At 42.3% G+C, this 18232-nt stretch overlaps 1 protein-coding gene across 1 annotated transcript; it reads left to right on the forward strand.

The window, feature by feature from the left end:
- Nucleotides 1–718: 718 nt before the first annotated feature.
- LOC119913133 (Fc receptor-like protein 5) lies at nucleotides 719–8050 on the forward strand. Its single transcript, XM_038732456.1, has 5 exons — nucleotides 719–766; nucleotides 1088–1123; nucleotides 5532–5795; nucleotides 5874–6334; nucleotides 6465–8050. The coding sequence occupies exons 1-4, from the start codon at nucleotides 742–744 to the stop codon at nucleotides 6170–6172; spliced, it is 624 nt and encodes a 207-aa protein (XP_038588384.1). The 5' UTR covers nucleotides 719–741; the 3' UTR covers nucleotides 6173–6334; nucleotides 6465–8050.
- Nucleotides 8051–18232: the final 10182 nt, after the last annotated feature.

The raw sequence follows: 18232 nt of genomic DNA on the forward strand, positions 1-18232 counted from the left end.
CCAGCAGTTTTCTGCTCATAGTCAAAACTTTCTGCACATTCAGAATCTCTCTCACATATCTGTTCTCTTAACAAACTTCATGAGGACTGAGTTAGTGCGAAAAGGTCCATTCAAACCAACACCGGACTTTTCTAGAAGAGGTTTCCATTCAAGATAATTACAGTGACAGACTGTTCTGAACTTCCCCCACTCGTGGTGACATAGGTATGTGTGCTCATGCTCCAGTCAAAGCCCTGTCTGACATAGCAGTGCCAGTAATAAGGGGCTAACTAAACTAAAACAGGAAGTAAATCTAACAGAAACACAAGAAATTATCAAATCAATAAAGTATATCAATATCAGCAAAACAAGACTACTGAAACTCACAAAGAAACAAAATGACAAAAGTAAAACACACTACAGATGATGATAACCAGATAACCAGATAATTCATCAGAAAGTGAACACACACATACCCAGCAGAGTTAGTTTAACTGTCAGTGAACGCATCATATTCATGTTCATAATTGGCATTCACTGTCAAGTTGTTGCTTTACTTTTCATCTCAGCATCTCCATTTAGTCTGTTTTTACATCATGTTCTGGCTCAGAGCCTCGTTCAGCTTGATGCAACTTAACAACTAAACCTGATAATAGTCTGTGGAGCGGAAACCACAACAGCTTCAGAGGAAGGTGGGGAGGTTTTACTTATATGTGAACATGAACTGATCAGAGCGTAGATCTAATCTAACAAAGTGTCAGGATGAAAGAAACACTGTGGCTGCTCTGTAAGTACACTCTAAAACCATCAGCAGAGAAAATCAAGATACCGAGAACAATGAGTTTGTTTTTACAGCATTGGTTGGCTCAGACATGCTCCTGTAAAGCTGACGTTTTTTGAGAATATTACTTTAAGAGGATGTAATTCACGAGACTGCTGTTGGTTTTCTTTATAGTGGATCAGTTTTAATGTTTCAATACAACTTTATGTATTCATTCAGAAACCATTCATTAACCACAAAAAGATCACTGTGTGTGCTGGTCTCTGGTGTTTCAAATGTCTTGAAGTGTGAAAAAGTCAAACCAACCTGAGTGTGATTTCTCTTTAGTTCTGACCTCACAGCTGAGCTGCACAACAAACCAAGGTGTGTAAACCTCTTTTATTGTTGCTCTAACTGACTCTGATAGAACTGAGGACACAGCTGGTTGATCAGACACCCAATAGTACCAGGAACCATCAGTACTTTTACTTTTATCACCGTCACTAAAACCTGCTAATGTACTGTCATGGGTGTGTGCGGGTTTAGTTTGAATAGTTGGTTCTGAATTCAGTGTAATTAACAACAAATGATTTAATGACAGCAGCCCTAAGAAGTGATGTATAGTACTGTATAAAACAAGACTTCGTATGTGTAGGATCAGTACTTAAGGCATCACTCGCTCAGCTCTATTCTCTGCAGGACAAATGCCACATCAAAGTTTGTCTGTGGGAGAGCTCATTTAGCTCTTTCAGATTCTCAAAACAGCCAGTTCAGTTCAATCCAGTAAAACAGGTCAAAGGTGGGAACTCAAAATACCAGGAATATTTAAATTTAAAGCTTTAGTCTACACCAGGGTTCTTCACTGTTCTGGCAGTCCGACCCCTTTTTGAGGTTGAAAATATTTCGCGACCTGGTTGAACTCGGTCTGGGAAATTCAGTTTTAACTGAGATCCAAAAGTCAGCCAGAGGTGTGTTGGTGAACCTCTGCTTCAGGGCCATATCAGTGGTCAGATCAATCAATAACTCCTCTATTTTCTTGCCTCTGTGTTTCCAGCTGCTTGTAATGCATGCGTTCTGTGTTCTCTGTCTGTTACACTCGTACTGGTTTGTTGTTCAATGCTTTCCTTCCTATGTTATTTTGTAGCGTTAGGTTTCATCTTTCTCTAGCTTATTTCCTGTTTGTTGTGTATTTCACCTGTTCACTCCCTCCCTGCTCGTCTGCCGCTGTATTTAACCTGCTCAGCTTTGTTCAGTCCTCGTTGCATCCTTGTTGTTATGTTGTGTGTTTCCCTGGTTCTCTGCCTGCATTATTGTTTGTTTTATGGAACTTTTGGATTTGCTTTAGTCTCTGCCACTCCTTGTAAGTGTGCATTGCCTTTTGTCTAATAAATCACAAGAACTTTACCTGCCAGTTATTTGGGTCCTACCAACCTCTTTCTGCCTGAGCACACGGCACAGTGTGACAACAGTAATCTCTCAAACTGGTATCACTGCTGGCTGCCTGACAATGCTTTTCACACACGTAATTTAAACCCTTTCTTTAGTAAGAAAAAAGTCTTGCATAACGTGCATATGTGGCGTCAATACATTGCTTGTTAACATCCTAACTTTGATTGGATGTTGGATGCAACCCATAGCCACCCATAATTAAATGCGTTTTTACCATTAACAACTGTCACCCCTCCCCGCGATGGTAATGCTTACGTTGATTTCAGCAATGAGAATGTGGATCTTTCAGATCAATTTGAGAAGTACCTATGATTTCCTTCCACATTTTATTGTGTGTCATGTAATGTGGGGAACTGGTTTTGGTCTCGCCCTCCCTTGGTCTTGGTCTCAGCCCCTAAAAGTCTTGACTTGGTCTCGGTTTGGGCGGTCTTGACTACAACACTACTATCTTATCTTCATCGTATCTTATCTCAGGTTAGGAAACCCTAAATACTTAATCCAACATCGGTTATCAACTTTTATGTCTGTTACCTAGCAACCGATGCCACTTTTCTCATGTCGCTAGCTAATCAGCTTTTAAATGGAAGCAGAAACTGAAAAATGGAGCAGAAACAACAACTATTATTAAAGTTCAGATGACTTAGAGGTGCGGGTAACCTCCGTTGAGAAATCCAAATTCCCATAATGCTTAACTCGGGAGATTAAAGATAGAGAGTTGGCTAAAAAAGTGGACACAGTCACCGCCGCATGTCCAGCATCCAGCGGACTGTTGATGCTGTCAAAAACAAAACAAGTCCATTTACAAGTGATGCGAAGAGAAAGGCAACTGTTGCATCCAAAGAGCAGAGAAAACCAGTGGTGGCTCCTCCTGTGCTCCCTCACAAAGTTAAACATGAAGGTAAAAAATAATAATATTAATAAAGGCTGCAGGCTTACGTCATCATGTATTTTTTGTCTTTCACTATCTCCTCCTATCAAAAACTCGAGTTAGGATACTTTTGTCACATCAAGCCTTTACATTATGTTACATAATGAGACATTATCTAGAGTTGCATCGCCTACAGCTTTTCTACTAACGAGTGTTTTGTCATCAAACACATCGGTACTATCAATTAATAAGTTTCGCCTGTTGACATTTTTTTTGATTTTGTAAAAGCAACAAAAGAGCAACCATGTGGATTAAACAAGTTACAAACACTACCTGGTGGAAAAGTACAAGTTAGGACGGCATAAAAGTGAGGAGCTTTAAGATTTTATGAAGTTAGGATGCTTCTGTAAAACTCTTTTCCTATCTTAAGTTAGGAAAAGAACAATGACTTAGAAACTTTAAATCTTTAATGGCCTTATTCCTGAATCAGTTCCTAAACCTTATTAACATGGTTACCAAGCAGTTAGGATATCTGCAGGTTAGGTAGTTTCTGTAATACAGCCCTAAGTCTGCAAGTGGCGTAGCAGTTATAAATGACTAATAACAGCAGGGTATTTGGCTTTCCATAGCCAGTACTTTGCCAAAACCAACGCATTGTGGTGCATCTTCTTAATCACTTGTCTGTGTAAATTCATGCTCAAGGTACTCTTCGTCCGATTTTCTAATTTTCTTTGTCTTTCTTTTTTGTTTAGAGTTTTCTTTCATGACACTCAAGGTCGCCTTACATCATAAAATACGACAAGCAGCAATAGTACATAACATCTTTAAAAAAACACCAACAATCAAATGGGAATCAGTGTTGTACGTTATTACAGAGAGTATGCTAGTTTGAAAAGTCAGAAAATTTAATTAAAAGTAGTTGTCATCCACGTCTGTATGTCATGTAGACAGGCAGTGAGTGTGGAGCTGGGGTTTGTGGACACATTAAGCTGTGTATCGTCAACATAACAGTGAAAATGGATGTTGTAGTGCCAGAAGATGTTGCCTAGAGGGATGAAGTAGATGATAAATAATAGTGGGCCTAACACTAAACCCAGCGGTAGTCCGTAATGGAGGTTTCTGACCTGTCCTTTTTGAGAGGTAGGAGGCAAACCACTGATAAACAGTGCCCCAAATTTCAATATTTGCCAGACTGTTGATGACGAGGGAATGTGATACCGAGTCAAAGGCTGCTGTGAGGTCCAGGACGATGAGAATGTAGAGTAAACCAGAATCTGCTGCACGGAGGAGGTCATTGGTGATCTTAATCAGGGCAGTTTCTATGCTATGAATTTTTCAAGGAGATTTATTGAGGTAGGTCTGCATTTGAGATGCAATAACCCTCTCCAGAATTTTCTATATGAATTGTAGGTTGGAAATTGGGCCGCAGTTGTTGGTGTTGGTCTGATTATGGCAACTTCTAGAGAGGGTGGAACTGTACCAGTGGACAGAGTGAAGCGTGCTTTTTGATCCAGATGACATGTAGAGTTGTTGGACTTATAATAATAATTTCAGAAATGTGACTTTCAGTTTGAAGGCGATACATAATGTATATTGCATAATGGGACAACACCAATTTCATCAGTGTTCGGGTTTCTCTTGAAGGCGTTAGTGATGTCTGACAACTGACAACTCTCTGGACCAATATGTCTAACTAGCTGGCCTAATGTTACCCTTTCTTTGTATTCTTCTTTGGTGTTTTACCACCACCTATTGGATTAAACAGTGCACCATATTTACAGTGCCCACCCAAAGTGATTCCATTCACAACACAGTCCATCTGGTTATTTTTAAGTTGTATTGATTTTATTTCTTGTGTGTTGTGTCTATAGTAGCATTCTACCTACCTTCCCTAGGTTAAGAACCACTGGACTACAACAACATTTAATCAAGAAACGAGTTTGGAACTTAAGAAGAAGAAGACACTTTATTGTCACATACACAGACATGTTGCGAAATTCATTCTCTGCAATTAACGTAGTGTGCATTGCCCTTCTACAACACTTTTATATTACCAGTATTTATTTATGCCGCAGGAGACTGTACTGTATAAGGCATAGTCTGTTTAGTCTTATTTAATGTACAGTAACTTTGTTTTTATTTACTGTAAGAACGGTACTTTCTTGTCTGACACTTGTTTATGCTACTTTGTACACTTATCTCTCTCTGCTCTTGTCTTTGTTGTTGCAAACCGCAATTTCCCCATTGTGGGACAAATAAAGGTTTTCTTATGTTATCTTCTTATCTTAACCCATCCCTCAAGGGAGCAGTGGGCAGTGTTTATCAGTGTGTAGTCAATGTCACTGACTGGAGAACCTAACATGTTTTTGATGGTGGGGGAAACCGAAGCACCCGGAGGAAACCCACGCAGACACGGGGAGAACATGCAAAACTACACATCAACATTAACTTGACTTTAAACCCCTCTTCCTCCAGCCTCTCTGACTGTGAGTCCCAGCTGCTCTCAGCATTTTGAAGGAGAGTTTGTCTCTCTGAGCTGTGAGGAAGACGACAGCTCTGCTGGATGGACGCTGAGGAGGAACACAACCAGAGAAACCAGGACTCAGTGTGGAGCTGACTGGGGAAGATCAGCTGGTTCTTCATGTAACATCAGCTACATCGACCCATTGGACAGTGGAGTTTACTGGTGTGAGTCCAGAGACGGAGCAACCAGTAACACCATCAACATCACTGTCACTGGTAAGATCAGACTGTGGAGTTAGTGTTGATGAAGCTGTGTGTAAATGATGAAATGCTGTAGTTTGTCTCTGTGTTGAGGTGGACCAGTGATCCTGCAGAGTCCTGTCCTCCCTGTGATGGAGGGACATGATGTCACTCTGCACTGTGAAACAAAGACCCCTCCCTCCAACCTCCCAGCTGGTTTCTATAAAGATGGCTCCCTCATCAGGACTGAGCCTACAGGTCACATGACCATCCACCATGTTAACAAGTCTGATGAAGGCCTCTACAAGTGTAACATCAGTGGTCGTGGAGAGTCTCCATCCAGCTGGATCTCTGTCACAGGTGAGGAGGTTACCTTTGATTTCAGGACTTATTTCATCCAGAGATTCACCTGAGCAGGTGGATTCTCTCTACAGATATACCTACAACCACAGCACCGCCTCCTGCCTCAGTCCCCCTCCAGCTTGTGTTCAGACTGATCCGCCACCTGGTGGTGTTCTGTCCGTACTGCATCTCCACTGTCCTCATGGTGTCTTTATATCGACGCAGGGCCACAGGTAACACTCTGAATCATTCACTGACATTACAATTAATCAATCAATCAGTCTGACTCTGGTGTTGAAGACTGACAGTTGTCTCTAATAGATAAATGATCTACATTTTCTTTCTAACCTGCTCTGACTGCAGGAAATGACCTGCCCATCTCCATGGTGATGACCCCGCCCACCCAGGTTGAGGAGAAAGTGAATGATAACAGTTATGATGTCATCACTGTCACCACAGAGCATCACTTCTGAGCACCTAACAGTGTTGGAGCACTAGGCGAGATTTTATATTGGCTGTTTTTGAGTGGGGACCGTAATGGCAGAAAATGCTTCTCCTTTTATCATGTTCTATTATTACTATTATTATTATTACTATTATTGTTTATGTCATATATATATTGTTTTTACTCATTATTAACCTTTTTTACTCTTATTTATATGTATATTGCTTTCATTCTTAACCTGTTATTCCACTCATTATATTAGTCTGTCCATTGATGTAGGGTTTAGGTCAGAGTTGAGAGATTGTTTTAGTGTTTTCCTTTCTTGCCATTCCTCTCCTCTCCTTGAATATTCATTCATGGCTGGAAAGGATCTCTGTTCCCCAGAAACATAGAAACCTAGACCGTGTATATGATTATGCATCCATTTGCTCTGGGCAGACGCTCAAAACTACCCTAGGCGGCAGATCTCTGGACCAGCTCATTTTCTGTTGTAGAATTTCTCTGTTCTCTTTTATTAAAAAATTCTTCAAAGACAACGGGTTGTTGTAACTAAATTATTTGCTCAATCCCTCACTAGCAATATACAATTTCCACAAAATGTTTCATTCATTGTCTGTATTCTCAAACTTTCACCTCAGTTATTACATTTTTATATTGCAAAACATCAAAATCTGGCTGCGACTTACAGCCAGTCTTGGAGTAAGGTTGGTGTCTGACAGATGGAAATAATGTGTTTTACCAGTAAGCCATAGCAAGCAGTTGAGTAAGCAGCAGTTATGGTTAAAGTTGCTATTGTTAGTTGCAGCAGTGACAGTACAGTACTTTTGTGTTTTGTTATTTTTCATGTGCACAATGTCATTCTGTTGTAGTTACTAGAGGGCTCCAGCAGAGGGAAGGTAAAACTGTTGCTATGTTACGGTGCACCTCACTTCCTCCCATCAGTCATTACACAAATGATCTAAGGAAAGTTTGTGTCCATTCATTCAACTATTCCCCTTTTCAGGTATGAGTCTCTTATAATATGTGTTATTGTTTAACAGAGTGTTATGTGAATTTGTATGTGTGTCAAGGAGAGTGTTTTAGCACAGTTGTTCGAAGACTGTGAAGTTAGGACGTTAATTACACGATGACGAGTAAGCTAGCCACATTAGCCTTTAGCAATGCTAACTGTGACGTAGTAGCTGAAAGAGCAGCTCTTAGTAGCTGTGCAGAGACATCGTACCAGTTGTAGTTTTGTTCTGTATACATTTCTGAAATGTACTGAGTACTGTTAAAGGGTGTAATTGTGAGTGTTATATGTTATCAGCATAATTGTGTTTTGTATTTGCTGTACTCTGTAGTTAAAAGTGGGAAATGCTACTGCAGATATAATTGCAAACTAGAGATAATGGTTAGAATTGTATGTATTATGCATGTTATATTGTGTATTGTATATGTTGTATATGTAAACTGTACTGGCATTTGCAATAATTTCTTGAAAACATCATTACACACATGATCTGAGGAAAGTTTGTTTCCGTGCATCTTTCATTCAACTACTCAGGGCTTTTACAGGTGCAGTTGGTTATTATCACAGTGTACATTGGTGTTGCATCAGCTGGGCAGAGTTGATTTGTGCCGAGACCAAAACTTTCTCTTGCGGCTTCCGCCTGACATTTTGCTCCCTAGGCAACAGCCCATGTAACTTATGCTACGGGCCGGCCCTTAACTGATCCAGTGTTTTCTGGTTCTCAAATGACGGTAAAGTTTTTGAGTCATCAGCAAATAAACCTCAGATTTCCTTCATACAAACAAACAGCAGAGGACCCAGAACACTTCCCTGTGGAACTCCTCATGTTCTAGTTTGACTTGTAGATGATGTTGAACTCAGGATCTCAGATTTCGGCAGCAGGGACAGTCTCACTTTAAACTCTTCTAATCTTATACTGTAAGCAGCTGTGTGAGAGCAGTTATCAGGATTAACTCTGACAGGTTTAGTAATAGACAAAACAAATCAGTATCAAATGATTGCTCACAAAAAGACTGATTCAGGTGAACTTACACTACAGGGTTTCTCCCAATGTGTTGAACTAAGTAAAGTTCTGATCTGTTATGTCTCCTTCTCGTTGCAGCAGAGCAGCCAGAGGACATGAGAGGGAAAACCAGAAAATATTAAACTTTCTCTCATAACCATAAAAACACTTTCTGTCACATATACGGAACAACCCCCAGCTGTAGCTCAGTATATTCAGTGTATGTGCACAGTAGCGCAAGGTAGTAACAACGGGCCCCAGTACAGGCTGCTGTGTGCCTTGTGTGCCTTGTTTCCTCGTTGTGCATGGTTTAACAACTGATAACATTAGATGCAGTAACTACCTAACCCCCTTAAATCGATCTCTTTTGTTTTTGTTAGAACTGTTAATATTAACATATTAACAGTTCTCTTTGTGTGCATCTCTCTCCAACTTACACGCTGCTGCTGAGGGTCTGGACGCAGCAGGCTAAAGTACCATCATGTGATGGATTTCAGATTTGGACTGTGTGTGTGTGTGTGTGTGTGTGTGTGTATTAATAGACAAAAAATAAGGATTAAATTACTAAAATAACAGACAATGAAAATAATAATAATTTAAATTTATAATAAATAAATAATAATAACCTTTAAATTTAGCTGACGCTTTTATCCAAAGCGACTTACAAACGAGGTCACACGCCTCTGGAGCAACCCAGGTCTCTCACACCAAAGCATGTGTCTAATCCATTGCGCCATCGCCACCCTAATTGAAAACCTTTGAGAACAATTATTATATTTGAGTCTATTGAGTTTCCACTGGTTGTCCTCAGTTTGTGGCATGAGGAGACATTTTGCTGCAATTATATGACATTTGGGCATTTCTCCCAGTAAATATGGGAGTTTTTGTGTGTCTGATATAAATTAGAATTCAGGGTATATTTGGGAATTGTTTGTATGTGGTTTTTTTTCCAATGTTTTATATATATCCTCTTGTGGTAGCCAGCTCTGTCTGTGGCGACCCTTTTCTATGGCCAGGCTTTGTTCACTCAGTCTGCATGTTGTCAACATTTTTCTTAGTTTAGGACATTTTATTGCACTCAGGTAATTTGCAAGTCTGAATTCTCTTTTTAGTGTATATATATTTATATATATATTTTATATTATATATATTATATTTTTATTTTTGCTTGTTGATAATGTGGTTGGTCTGTCACTGTCAAAATCTTTAAACGTCACTTTAAACAGCTGAGTGCAGGAGGTGTCCCCTGTGGTGCTGAAATGATGCAGACTTTTACAGGCAATTTCAGTACAATAACCTCCCGAATCACAACAACCACATTCCTCTTCGACAAAGAGGCAAGACATTTACATGGTGAATAAGAAAGAAAAGTGGCCTACTTATAACACAACACCATGTCCTGAAAACAGGCCAGCTATGGTGTATGTACCCACAAGCACATCCACAGGATCCAACAGGTGCTCAGCAGTGACCTGTCCCCAAAATGATAACAGCCTTTTAAACAGCTGCACAGCAGCCACACCAAATCCACTGAAAAAGCACTTGTAAAGTTACTCACCTAGTTGAAAGGCATCCGACGAGCCTGCATTAAGCAAAATCTTTGACAATGTCCTCAGTAATCCTAAACAATCTTATTTGGGAGCTGTGTGACCCTCTCCTCCTGTTCTTTTCTCTCCTGTCTCTTCTTGAAACTACTTTTATTTTTGAATGACATGACTGCTAGCTTGCACGTGTGCTCTGCTTGTCTACTTGTCACCCGGTTTCTAGAGTCTTGTCACATGATCAAATAGAAACTTGGCAGCCAAATACATATTACCCAGCAATCATCACTGTATTTGTTGTCTATGTGACACAAATACCAAAGCAAATAAAACTAAATTCATTCTGTTGAATCTGTGAAATCTATTTTTTATATTTCACTGTATACCTTATAGCGTACTGCTTGCTACAGACTTTTGTGCGTAAAACCACTGACTGCAGTCAGACTTTACTGGACGCTGCATATTTGTTGTTGCTAAACGTTGCTAACTTGACCACATTGCCTTAAACGTCAAAAAATGAAGCAAAAGTGATACCGAGGTCGTTAACAAGTGTCGCCAAAGGGCCTTGACCAAGCGTCAATATGTGACGAGTCAGGAGTGAGAACGTGTTGACATTTCAGTGCTTCAAGCTGTCCATTCAAAATCAGCTCCTGTTCACTTCCTACAGACTGACCCGCTGTGACCTACCTGAAGATCCAGCTGGTTAGTTTAAGATCAACATCAATTCACTTCACAATGAATCTCTGACAGCTTCAAACAAATATCTTGAATCTATCTAATGAAAAAAGCAGCTTCATCCTTCACCTCAGGGAATCAGAACGGACACACACCCTGCAGGGTTTGTTTAACTGTCAGTGAACGCATCATATTCACTGTGACAGTTGTTGCTTTACTTTTCATCTCAGTGTCGTCATTTAGTTTTATGTCTCTCTTCACATCATGTTGTGGCTCAGAGCCTTGTTTTAAAACTGAATTTATCACCTTTGATGCAACAACTAAAGTGTGGAGCGGAAACCACAACCCTGCCAGCCACAGTCACAGAGGAAGGTGGGGAGGGTTTACTTATATGTGAACATGAACTGATCAGAGTGTAGATCTAATCTAACAAAGTGTCAGGATGAAAGAAACACTGTGGCTGCTCTGTAAGTACACTCTAAAACCATCAGCAGAGAAAATCAAGATACCGAGAACAATGAGTTTGTTTTTACAGCATTGGTTGGCTCAGACATGCTCCTGTAAAACTGACGTTTTTTGAGAATATTACTTTAAGAGGATGTAATTCACGAGACTGCTGTTGGTTTTCTTTATAGTGGATCAGTTTTAATGTTTCAATACAACTTTATGTATTCATTCAGAAACCATTCATTAACTACAAAAAGATCACTGTGTGTGCTGGTCTCTGGTGTTTCAAATGTCTTGAAGTGTGAAAAAGTCAAACCAACCTGAGTGTGATTTCTCTTTAGTTCTGACCTCACAGCTGAGCTGCACAACAAACCAAGGTGTGTAAACCTCTTTTATTGTTGCTCTGACTCTGATAGAACTGAGGACACAGCTGGTTGATCAGACACCCAATAGTACCAGGAACCATCAGTACTTTTACTTTTATCACCGTCACTAAAACCTGCTAATGTACTGTCATGGGTGTGTGCTGGTTTATAGTGTTAATAGTTGGTTCTGAATTCAGTGTAATTAACAACAAATGATTTAATGACAGCAGCACTAAGAAGTGATGTATAGTACTGACACTCAAAACAAGACTTCGTATGTGTAGGATCAGTACTTAAGGCATCACTCGCTCAGCTCTATTCTAGTTTGCCGTGGACAAACTCTAGTTTAACTTGAATGTTTTGGGAGACTTTCGGAAGAGACTGGGGGCAAAAGCCTCTCTTGAAGAGATTTTAAAAAGTAATCCAGGGTTCCTCAAAGCTCCTGGCATGGCCAGCCTAGTGTCTGAGTTGGACACTCTTAAGACAGCCATGCTGACTTCACTGGGTACCTCCAGTGCTTTTCAGCCTGTGTCAACACTGGCTAGCCACCTGCATGTTTCCTGGGCTGCTAGCGCTCCACCATGTAGAGATGAATAAGTTCTGTAGAACATGTGTTCTTAAACCTGATGCAGGTGACAAAGACTCAAACACACAGTGATGTTAAAGCTGGAAGATACTGTGAGTGTTCAGTGAGGATCAGGGTCTCCATCTTCTCTGAGGTGTACAGTTGTTGTGTCTGCAGTAAAACCTCAAACCAACATCATAATCATTATAATTAATTTTATATTATTGATTATAAAAGGCTAAACACTTTTGTTTGTAACCTCCTAAAGTTCTGTTTTTGCTCAGATCAACATGAAGTGACAGCAAAGCTTGGAGAGGACGCCACTCTTCCCTGTCGAGGTCATGGAAATGCTACCATCACAGTAACAAAGTGGAGCAGACCTGACCTGGAGTCAGATGGTCTATATGTTTTCTTCTTCAGAGACAGCTGCTCACATGAAAAATACCAGCATCCATCTTATCATGGTCGAGTGGAGCTGAGAGATCCAGACATGAAGGACGGAGACGCTTCTATAATTCTGAAGAACGTCAACATCAACGATACTGGAACATATGAGTGTTGGCTTAAAGAGAAAAACAATCCAGGCAAAGTTGAAGTCATCAGCACCATCAGTCTGACATCAGTGACAGAGCCAGGTGAGTGTGTACAGCTCAGAGTGTCTCTTGGTCTGGACACAAGGGCACAAATATTGGACTGAAAGTCGGTCTGCCAGTTATTGGTGTGATTCTTCTTCTTATTGGTAGTGTTGTTGGTTTTCTCTATAGAAAACCAACCTGCTTCTACTGGAAGTAAGCTCTGAACAGATCCTCCATGTCCTCCATGGTCTAGAAATAGGTTTAAAAGTCAACACAGATGATCTAGACTCCAGTTTATTCAGCTTGCCTTTGCTGCCTTTGCTTGCCCTATTTACCTGCTTCATTAATCTATCATTCTTTCATTAAACCTTTTACTAAAACATCTCCCTCTTATCTGTGTCTGCTTCTGGGCCTGCAGAAAACAAAAACCTAACACAATTTAAAAAGTTGATTGTCATTTTATATCATGTTAATTTATATATTTTTGTTCTTGCAATTTTACTATTAACTAAGGGCAATTTTGTAATAGTAATTTTTGAAGACCCACACAAACACGAATGCGTTTGTGAGTGGTTGTTTACTAAACAACCACTACACAAACGCATGGCTCAACACAGAAGGGCCAACTCCTCAGGTCAAGACTCTGCAGTCTAGTTACATCTGAAGGACAGAGGACACTCGTTTGAGGACCACCAGGTGCACATTTTAGACAGAGAAGATGGATGGTTTGAAAGAGGTGAAAAGGAAGCATCTACACCAGGGTCGAGAAGCCGTCATTGAACAGGGGAGGGGGTCTACGCCACCACTTATCCCCCACTTACAATGCTGTCCTTTCATCACTTCCCAGGAAACTCAACAAACGTAACCTATTGGCCTCAGGTGAAGATACCAATGATGGTCGTTCAGTCTTGGCCACTGGTAGTCCTAACGAATGTAACGACTGTCGTTACTGCATTTACCATAAAGGCTCTAATACGTGTGCACTCCAAATTTTGCTGCCGGCTTGATCGTGTTCTCACAAACGAGTGACAGTAGAAACACTCAAGGCAGTTCAAACCCTCAGTTAATGTTACTGTAGTTACCTCAAAAGAGAAGTGGTTGTCTCGAGTCGGATGTGAACGTGTGTGAGCGCGCGAGTTTACAGCAGCGGGAAGCAGCGGTGCAAAACACAATGTTAGAAGTATATTTTCTGTTCATTTTGAAACTATTACGGAACATATCATTGGCTCCATTGGTGGTCCATCCAGCACCAGCTCCGACCGTGGTTCGGTCGACTCTTGCTCCTGATCCTTTGTCGGTGGCCCAACTGACCCCTGCTCCTGGTTCTCCATCAGCGGTCTGACCAACACAAGCTCTGTTGGTGGACCAGCCCACTCCAGGCCCCTATACGCAGTTGCCAGTTCCTAGTCTGGTTGTTCTCATTCCAGTTTCCAGGCCAATTGTCCTGTTGTGTACCCAGTTGCCGGTTCCTAGCGTGGTTGTCCAGTTGCGCACCGAGTTGCCGGAAGCCAGCCCCACTGATCAGTCGCGGATCCAGACGTCGGTACCCAGCCTGGTTTCCCAGCCCGCCTGTCCAGTTGCCAGTCTGCAGCTCAGAAACCTTGTCTCCCGTTCCCTGTTCTGCTGTTTCGCTCTAAGCCATCAGTTCTGCCCGACCTCCAAAGAGATCTCACCTTCGCAGCCAGCCTCCTGTTCGAAATCCGGAGAGGTCGCGCCTTCGCTGCCAGCCTCAAGAGGGGTTCTGCCTTTACTGCCGCACCCTCCCCCCCTGTCCAGCATCTGTAGATGGCTCGAGGGCTCCTGCCCTTGCTCCCAGCCCCCAAGCCAGCCTCCTGACCTATTCTGGTCGTCCCTCTGAACTGACCTGCCTTTAGGCCACGTGCCTGACATCCCCTGTTCTCTCCTTGTCCTGCCTTCAGATGGCTCGCCTGAAATCCCCTTTTCCTTCTCATACCGCCTGTCATAATGCAAAAACTTGAGGACTCAAAGACAGACTCGGTACAGTTCGAAGGGGTAACAAAAAGGGTTTTATTAATAGGTCCAACAGGGCAGTATGGAGAGCACAGAGGAGGTGAGTAAGTCCAGGTAAGATACGTGCAGAGCAGGGTGTGGCGTTCAGCAGGGTTCTTGGAGGTACGGTGATCCTGGGCACAGAGAAAAACGGGTTAATCCAGGGAGAGACAGAAATTACTGGGAATCTTACAGGAGAAGATTGTCAGCCTTGAGGCATTTACCACATGTGGTTAACTGACGATCTGGCGAAGAATGTGAGGAGGACTGGGGTTGAAATACTGCAGGAGCTTGATTAGTGGAATGAGAACCAGGTGCACTGCTGGAGCCAGAGGGTGTAGCCACGCCCAGACAGACACAGACAGGGAGGACAGACAGAAAACAGGGAAGGGGGGAACAAAAGAACACATGGCAGTGGGGAGATTCTGTAGCACCACAACACCGCCTGCCTGAAGTTCTGTTTCCTCTCTGTCCCTGAACACTCACCGTTTTGCCCCTGCATGCCCTGGACTGTCTTTTTTTCTATTTCTGTGCCCATGGATTCCTCCAGTCCTCCCTCCAACAACCTGGATTCCACTTGCCCTCCTCCTGTCCTCCCTTCACTCATCCGGGTTTGACTTGCCTTCCTGTTTCACTCTGTGCTGTTTCACTGTGTGTCTGCTGTGCCTAATTAGTTCCACATGTCGTTCACCTGTGCACATTTGCCCAGTATGACAGATTACCAGTCCAGCCCTGAACTCAGTACCACATGGAAGTGGACCAAGCTGTCACTTGATGTTCAAACAATGACCTCCAACTCAACACAGTCAAAACCCAGGAACTCATTATTGACTTTAGACGTAGGCCATTTCCCAAAACACCCATACAAATAAACACCAACTAAATCACCATCACCAACTCCTTTAAATTCCTAGGAACACACTTTAGCAGTAACTAACACTGAACACATCATTGCAAAAGCTAAACAAAGACTCTACTTCGTTAGGCAGCTTAAAAAATACCGGATCAAGCATTAACTCCTTGTTCTGCTCTACTCCGTTATCATCAAGTCCATTATTACATCAGTATGGTATGGTAGCACGGACAGCCAAACAAAGAAAAAGCTACAGTGGACTGCCCAAGATCATAGGCAAACCACTGCCCTCAGTTGAATCTCTCTATACACATCGGACTGTAAAGCGAGCAAAGAAAATCATCTCCAACCCCTCATATCCTGCTCACCACCTCTTCCACCTCCTTCCCTAAGGGAGGAGCTACAGGTCACTCTCGACCAAGACCAAACGCTTCACAAACAGCTTTTTCCCGGTATCCTCTCACACTGGTATCAATGCTAGCTGCACGGCATTGATTTTCCCACACATAACTGAAGCCATTTCTTTAGCGCGCGGTAATAACAAGGTCTCGCATCAACTGTGTGGTATCCCAGTTTTGGAAATCCAGTCAGTGATGTTAGTGAAAAAATGTCAAAACTTTCAGGTTCATAGTGGTGGCTTTCTGTTAGGTAGATTGTTTGCCTCTTATCTCCTGTAGTTTCCAGTGCTACTTATTAAAAAATGCTCCATTGTTAAGCAAATTACCAGCTGGCCTAATGTTACATTTTTTAGTATTCTCTTTTGGTGTGTTACCACCACCTAATGCATTAAACAGTGTGAAATATTTACACTGTCCACCCAAAGTGATTCCATTCACAACACAGGCTGTCTAGTTATTTTTAAGTTATTTTGTTTCTATTTTTGTGTTGTGTCTATAGTAGCATTCTCCCGGCCCCCAGGTGAAGAACCACTGGTGTACAATAACATTTTATCAAGTAAAAAGTTTGGAACTTCAGTCATGTGGTGTCACTTAATGTTTCCTAAACTGCACATCAACATTAACTTGACTTTAAACCCCTCTTCCTCCAGCCTCTCTGACTGTGAGTCCCAGCAGCTCTCAGCTGTTTGAAGGAGAGTCTGTCTCTCTGAGCTGTGAGGAAGACGACAGCTCTGCTGGATGGACGCTGAGGAGGAACACAACCAGAGAAACCAGGACTCAGTGTGGATCTGACTGGGGAACATCAGCTGGTTCTTCATGTAAGATCAACTACATCTTCCCATTGGACAGTGGAGTTTACTGGTGTGAGTCCAGAGACGGAGCAACCAGTAACACCATCAACATCACTGTCACTGGTAAGATCAGACTGTGGAGTTAGTGTTGATGAAGCTGTGTGTAAATGATGAAATGCTGTAGTTTGTCTCTGTGTTGAGGTGGACCAGTGATCCTGCAGAGTCCTGTCCTCCCTGTGATGGAGGGACATGATGTCACTCTGCACTGTAAAACAGAGACCCCTCCCTCCAACCTCCCAGCTGGTTTCTATAAAGATGGCTCCCTCATCAGGACTGAGCCTACAGGTCACATGACCATCCACCATGTTAACAAGTCTGATGAAGGCCTCTACAAGTGTGACATCAGAGGTCGTGGAGAGTCTCCATCCAGCTGGATCTCTGTCACAGGTGAGGAGGTTACCTTTGATTTCAGGACTTATTTCATCCAGAGATTCACCTGAGCAGGTGCATTCTCTCTACAGATATACCTACAACCACAGCACCGCCTCCTCCATTGCCCCCGGCCTCAGTCCCCCTCCAGCTTGTGTTCAGACTGATCCGCCACCTGGTGGTGTTCTGTCCGTACTGCATCTCCACTGTCCTCATGGTGTCTTTATATCGACGCAGGGCCACAGGTAACACTCTGACTCATTCACTGACATTACAATTAATCAATCAGTCTAACTCTGGTGTTGAAGACTGACAGTTGTCTCTAACAGATAAATGATCTACATTTTCTTTCTAACCTGCTCTGACTGCAGGAAATAACCTGCCCGTCTCCATGGTGATGACCCCGCCCACCCAGGTTGAGGAGGAATTGAATGATAACAGTTATGTCACCACAGAGACTCCCTTCTGAGCTTCTGAGGCGGCTCTGACAGTGTTGGAGCACTAGGCAAGATTTTATATTGGCTGTTTTTGAGTGGGGGGTCCTCGGGACTGTTTGAGCAGGTTTTCTCATGTAACGAGACTAACGCCATCATTTTAGGAGAATTCATAGCCTAATATTTTCACTACCTGCCTTAAACTCTGCTCTGCATTAGCCAGCTTTATTGTGGCCGATATAGTCAGACCATCTTACTGACACAGAACTGGGTAAGACAAGCAGTTGGAAATTGAAGCTAACTGAAAACCCTTGAAATCTCACCACATATCCACACGGAGCAAACTTTCACCTCAGTTATTACATTTTTGTATTGCAAAACATCAAAATCTGGCTGCGGTATGAAAATCTTCCAGCTGTGTTTTCCTCTGCCGTTGTTGCTGCAGCGGTCTGTGTGACGGTGGGAGCAGAGGGCTCTGTGAGCGGGCGGCTGACTGGCCAGCTCCTCTACAGCCACAAGGTTCCCCCGCCACCACTTGGGGAGCTCTTCAACTCCGAAAACTTTCAAGCACATTTTTCATCACTTAAAACG

The sequence above is a fragment of the Micropterus salmoides genome, unplaced genomic scaffold, assembly GCF_014851395.1.
Source record: "Micropterus salmoides isolate LMB-PRFRI ecotype aquatic unplaced genomic scaffold, ASM1485139v1 Ms_hic_scaffold_2, whole genome shotgun sequence".
Taxonomy (NCBI): Eukaryota; Metazoa; Chordata; class Actinopteri; order Centrarchiformes; family Centrarchidae; genus Micropterus; species Micropterus salmoides.

Bases quoted from the DNA above. Each gene is read 5' to 3' on its own strand.
- LOC119913133 (XM_038732456.1), top strand. From the start codon at position 742: ATGAAAGAAACACTGTGGCTGCTCT. The intron at 1,124-5,531 runs GTGTGTAAACCT...CTCTTCCTCCAG, and splicing joins GAGCTGCACAACAAACCAAG to CCTCTCTGACTGTGAGTCCC. The intron at 5,796-5,873 runs GTAAGATCAGAC...CTCTGTGTTGAG, and splicing joins CATCAACATCACTGTCACTG to GTGGACCAGTGATCCTGCAG.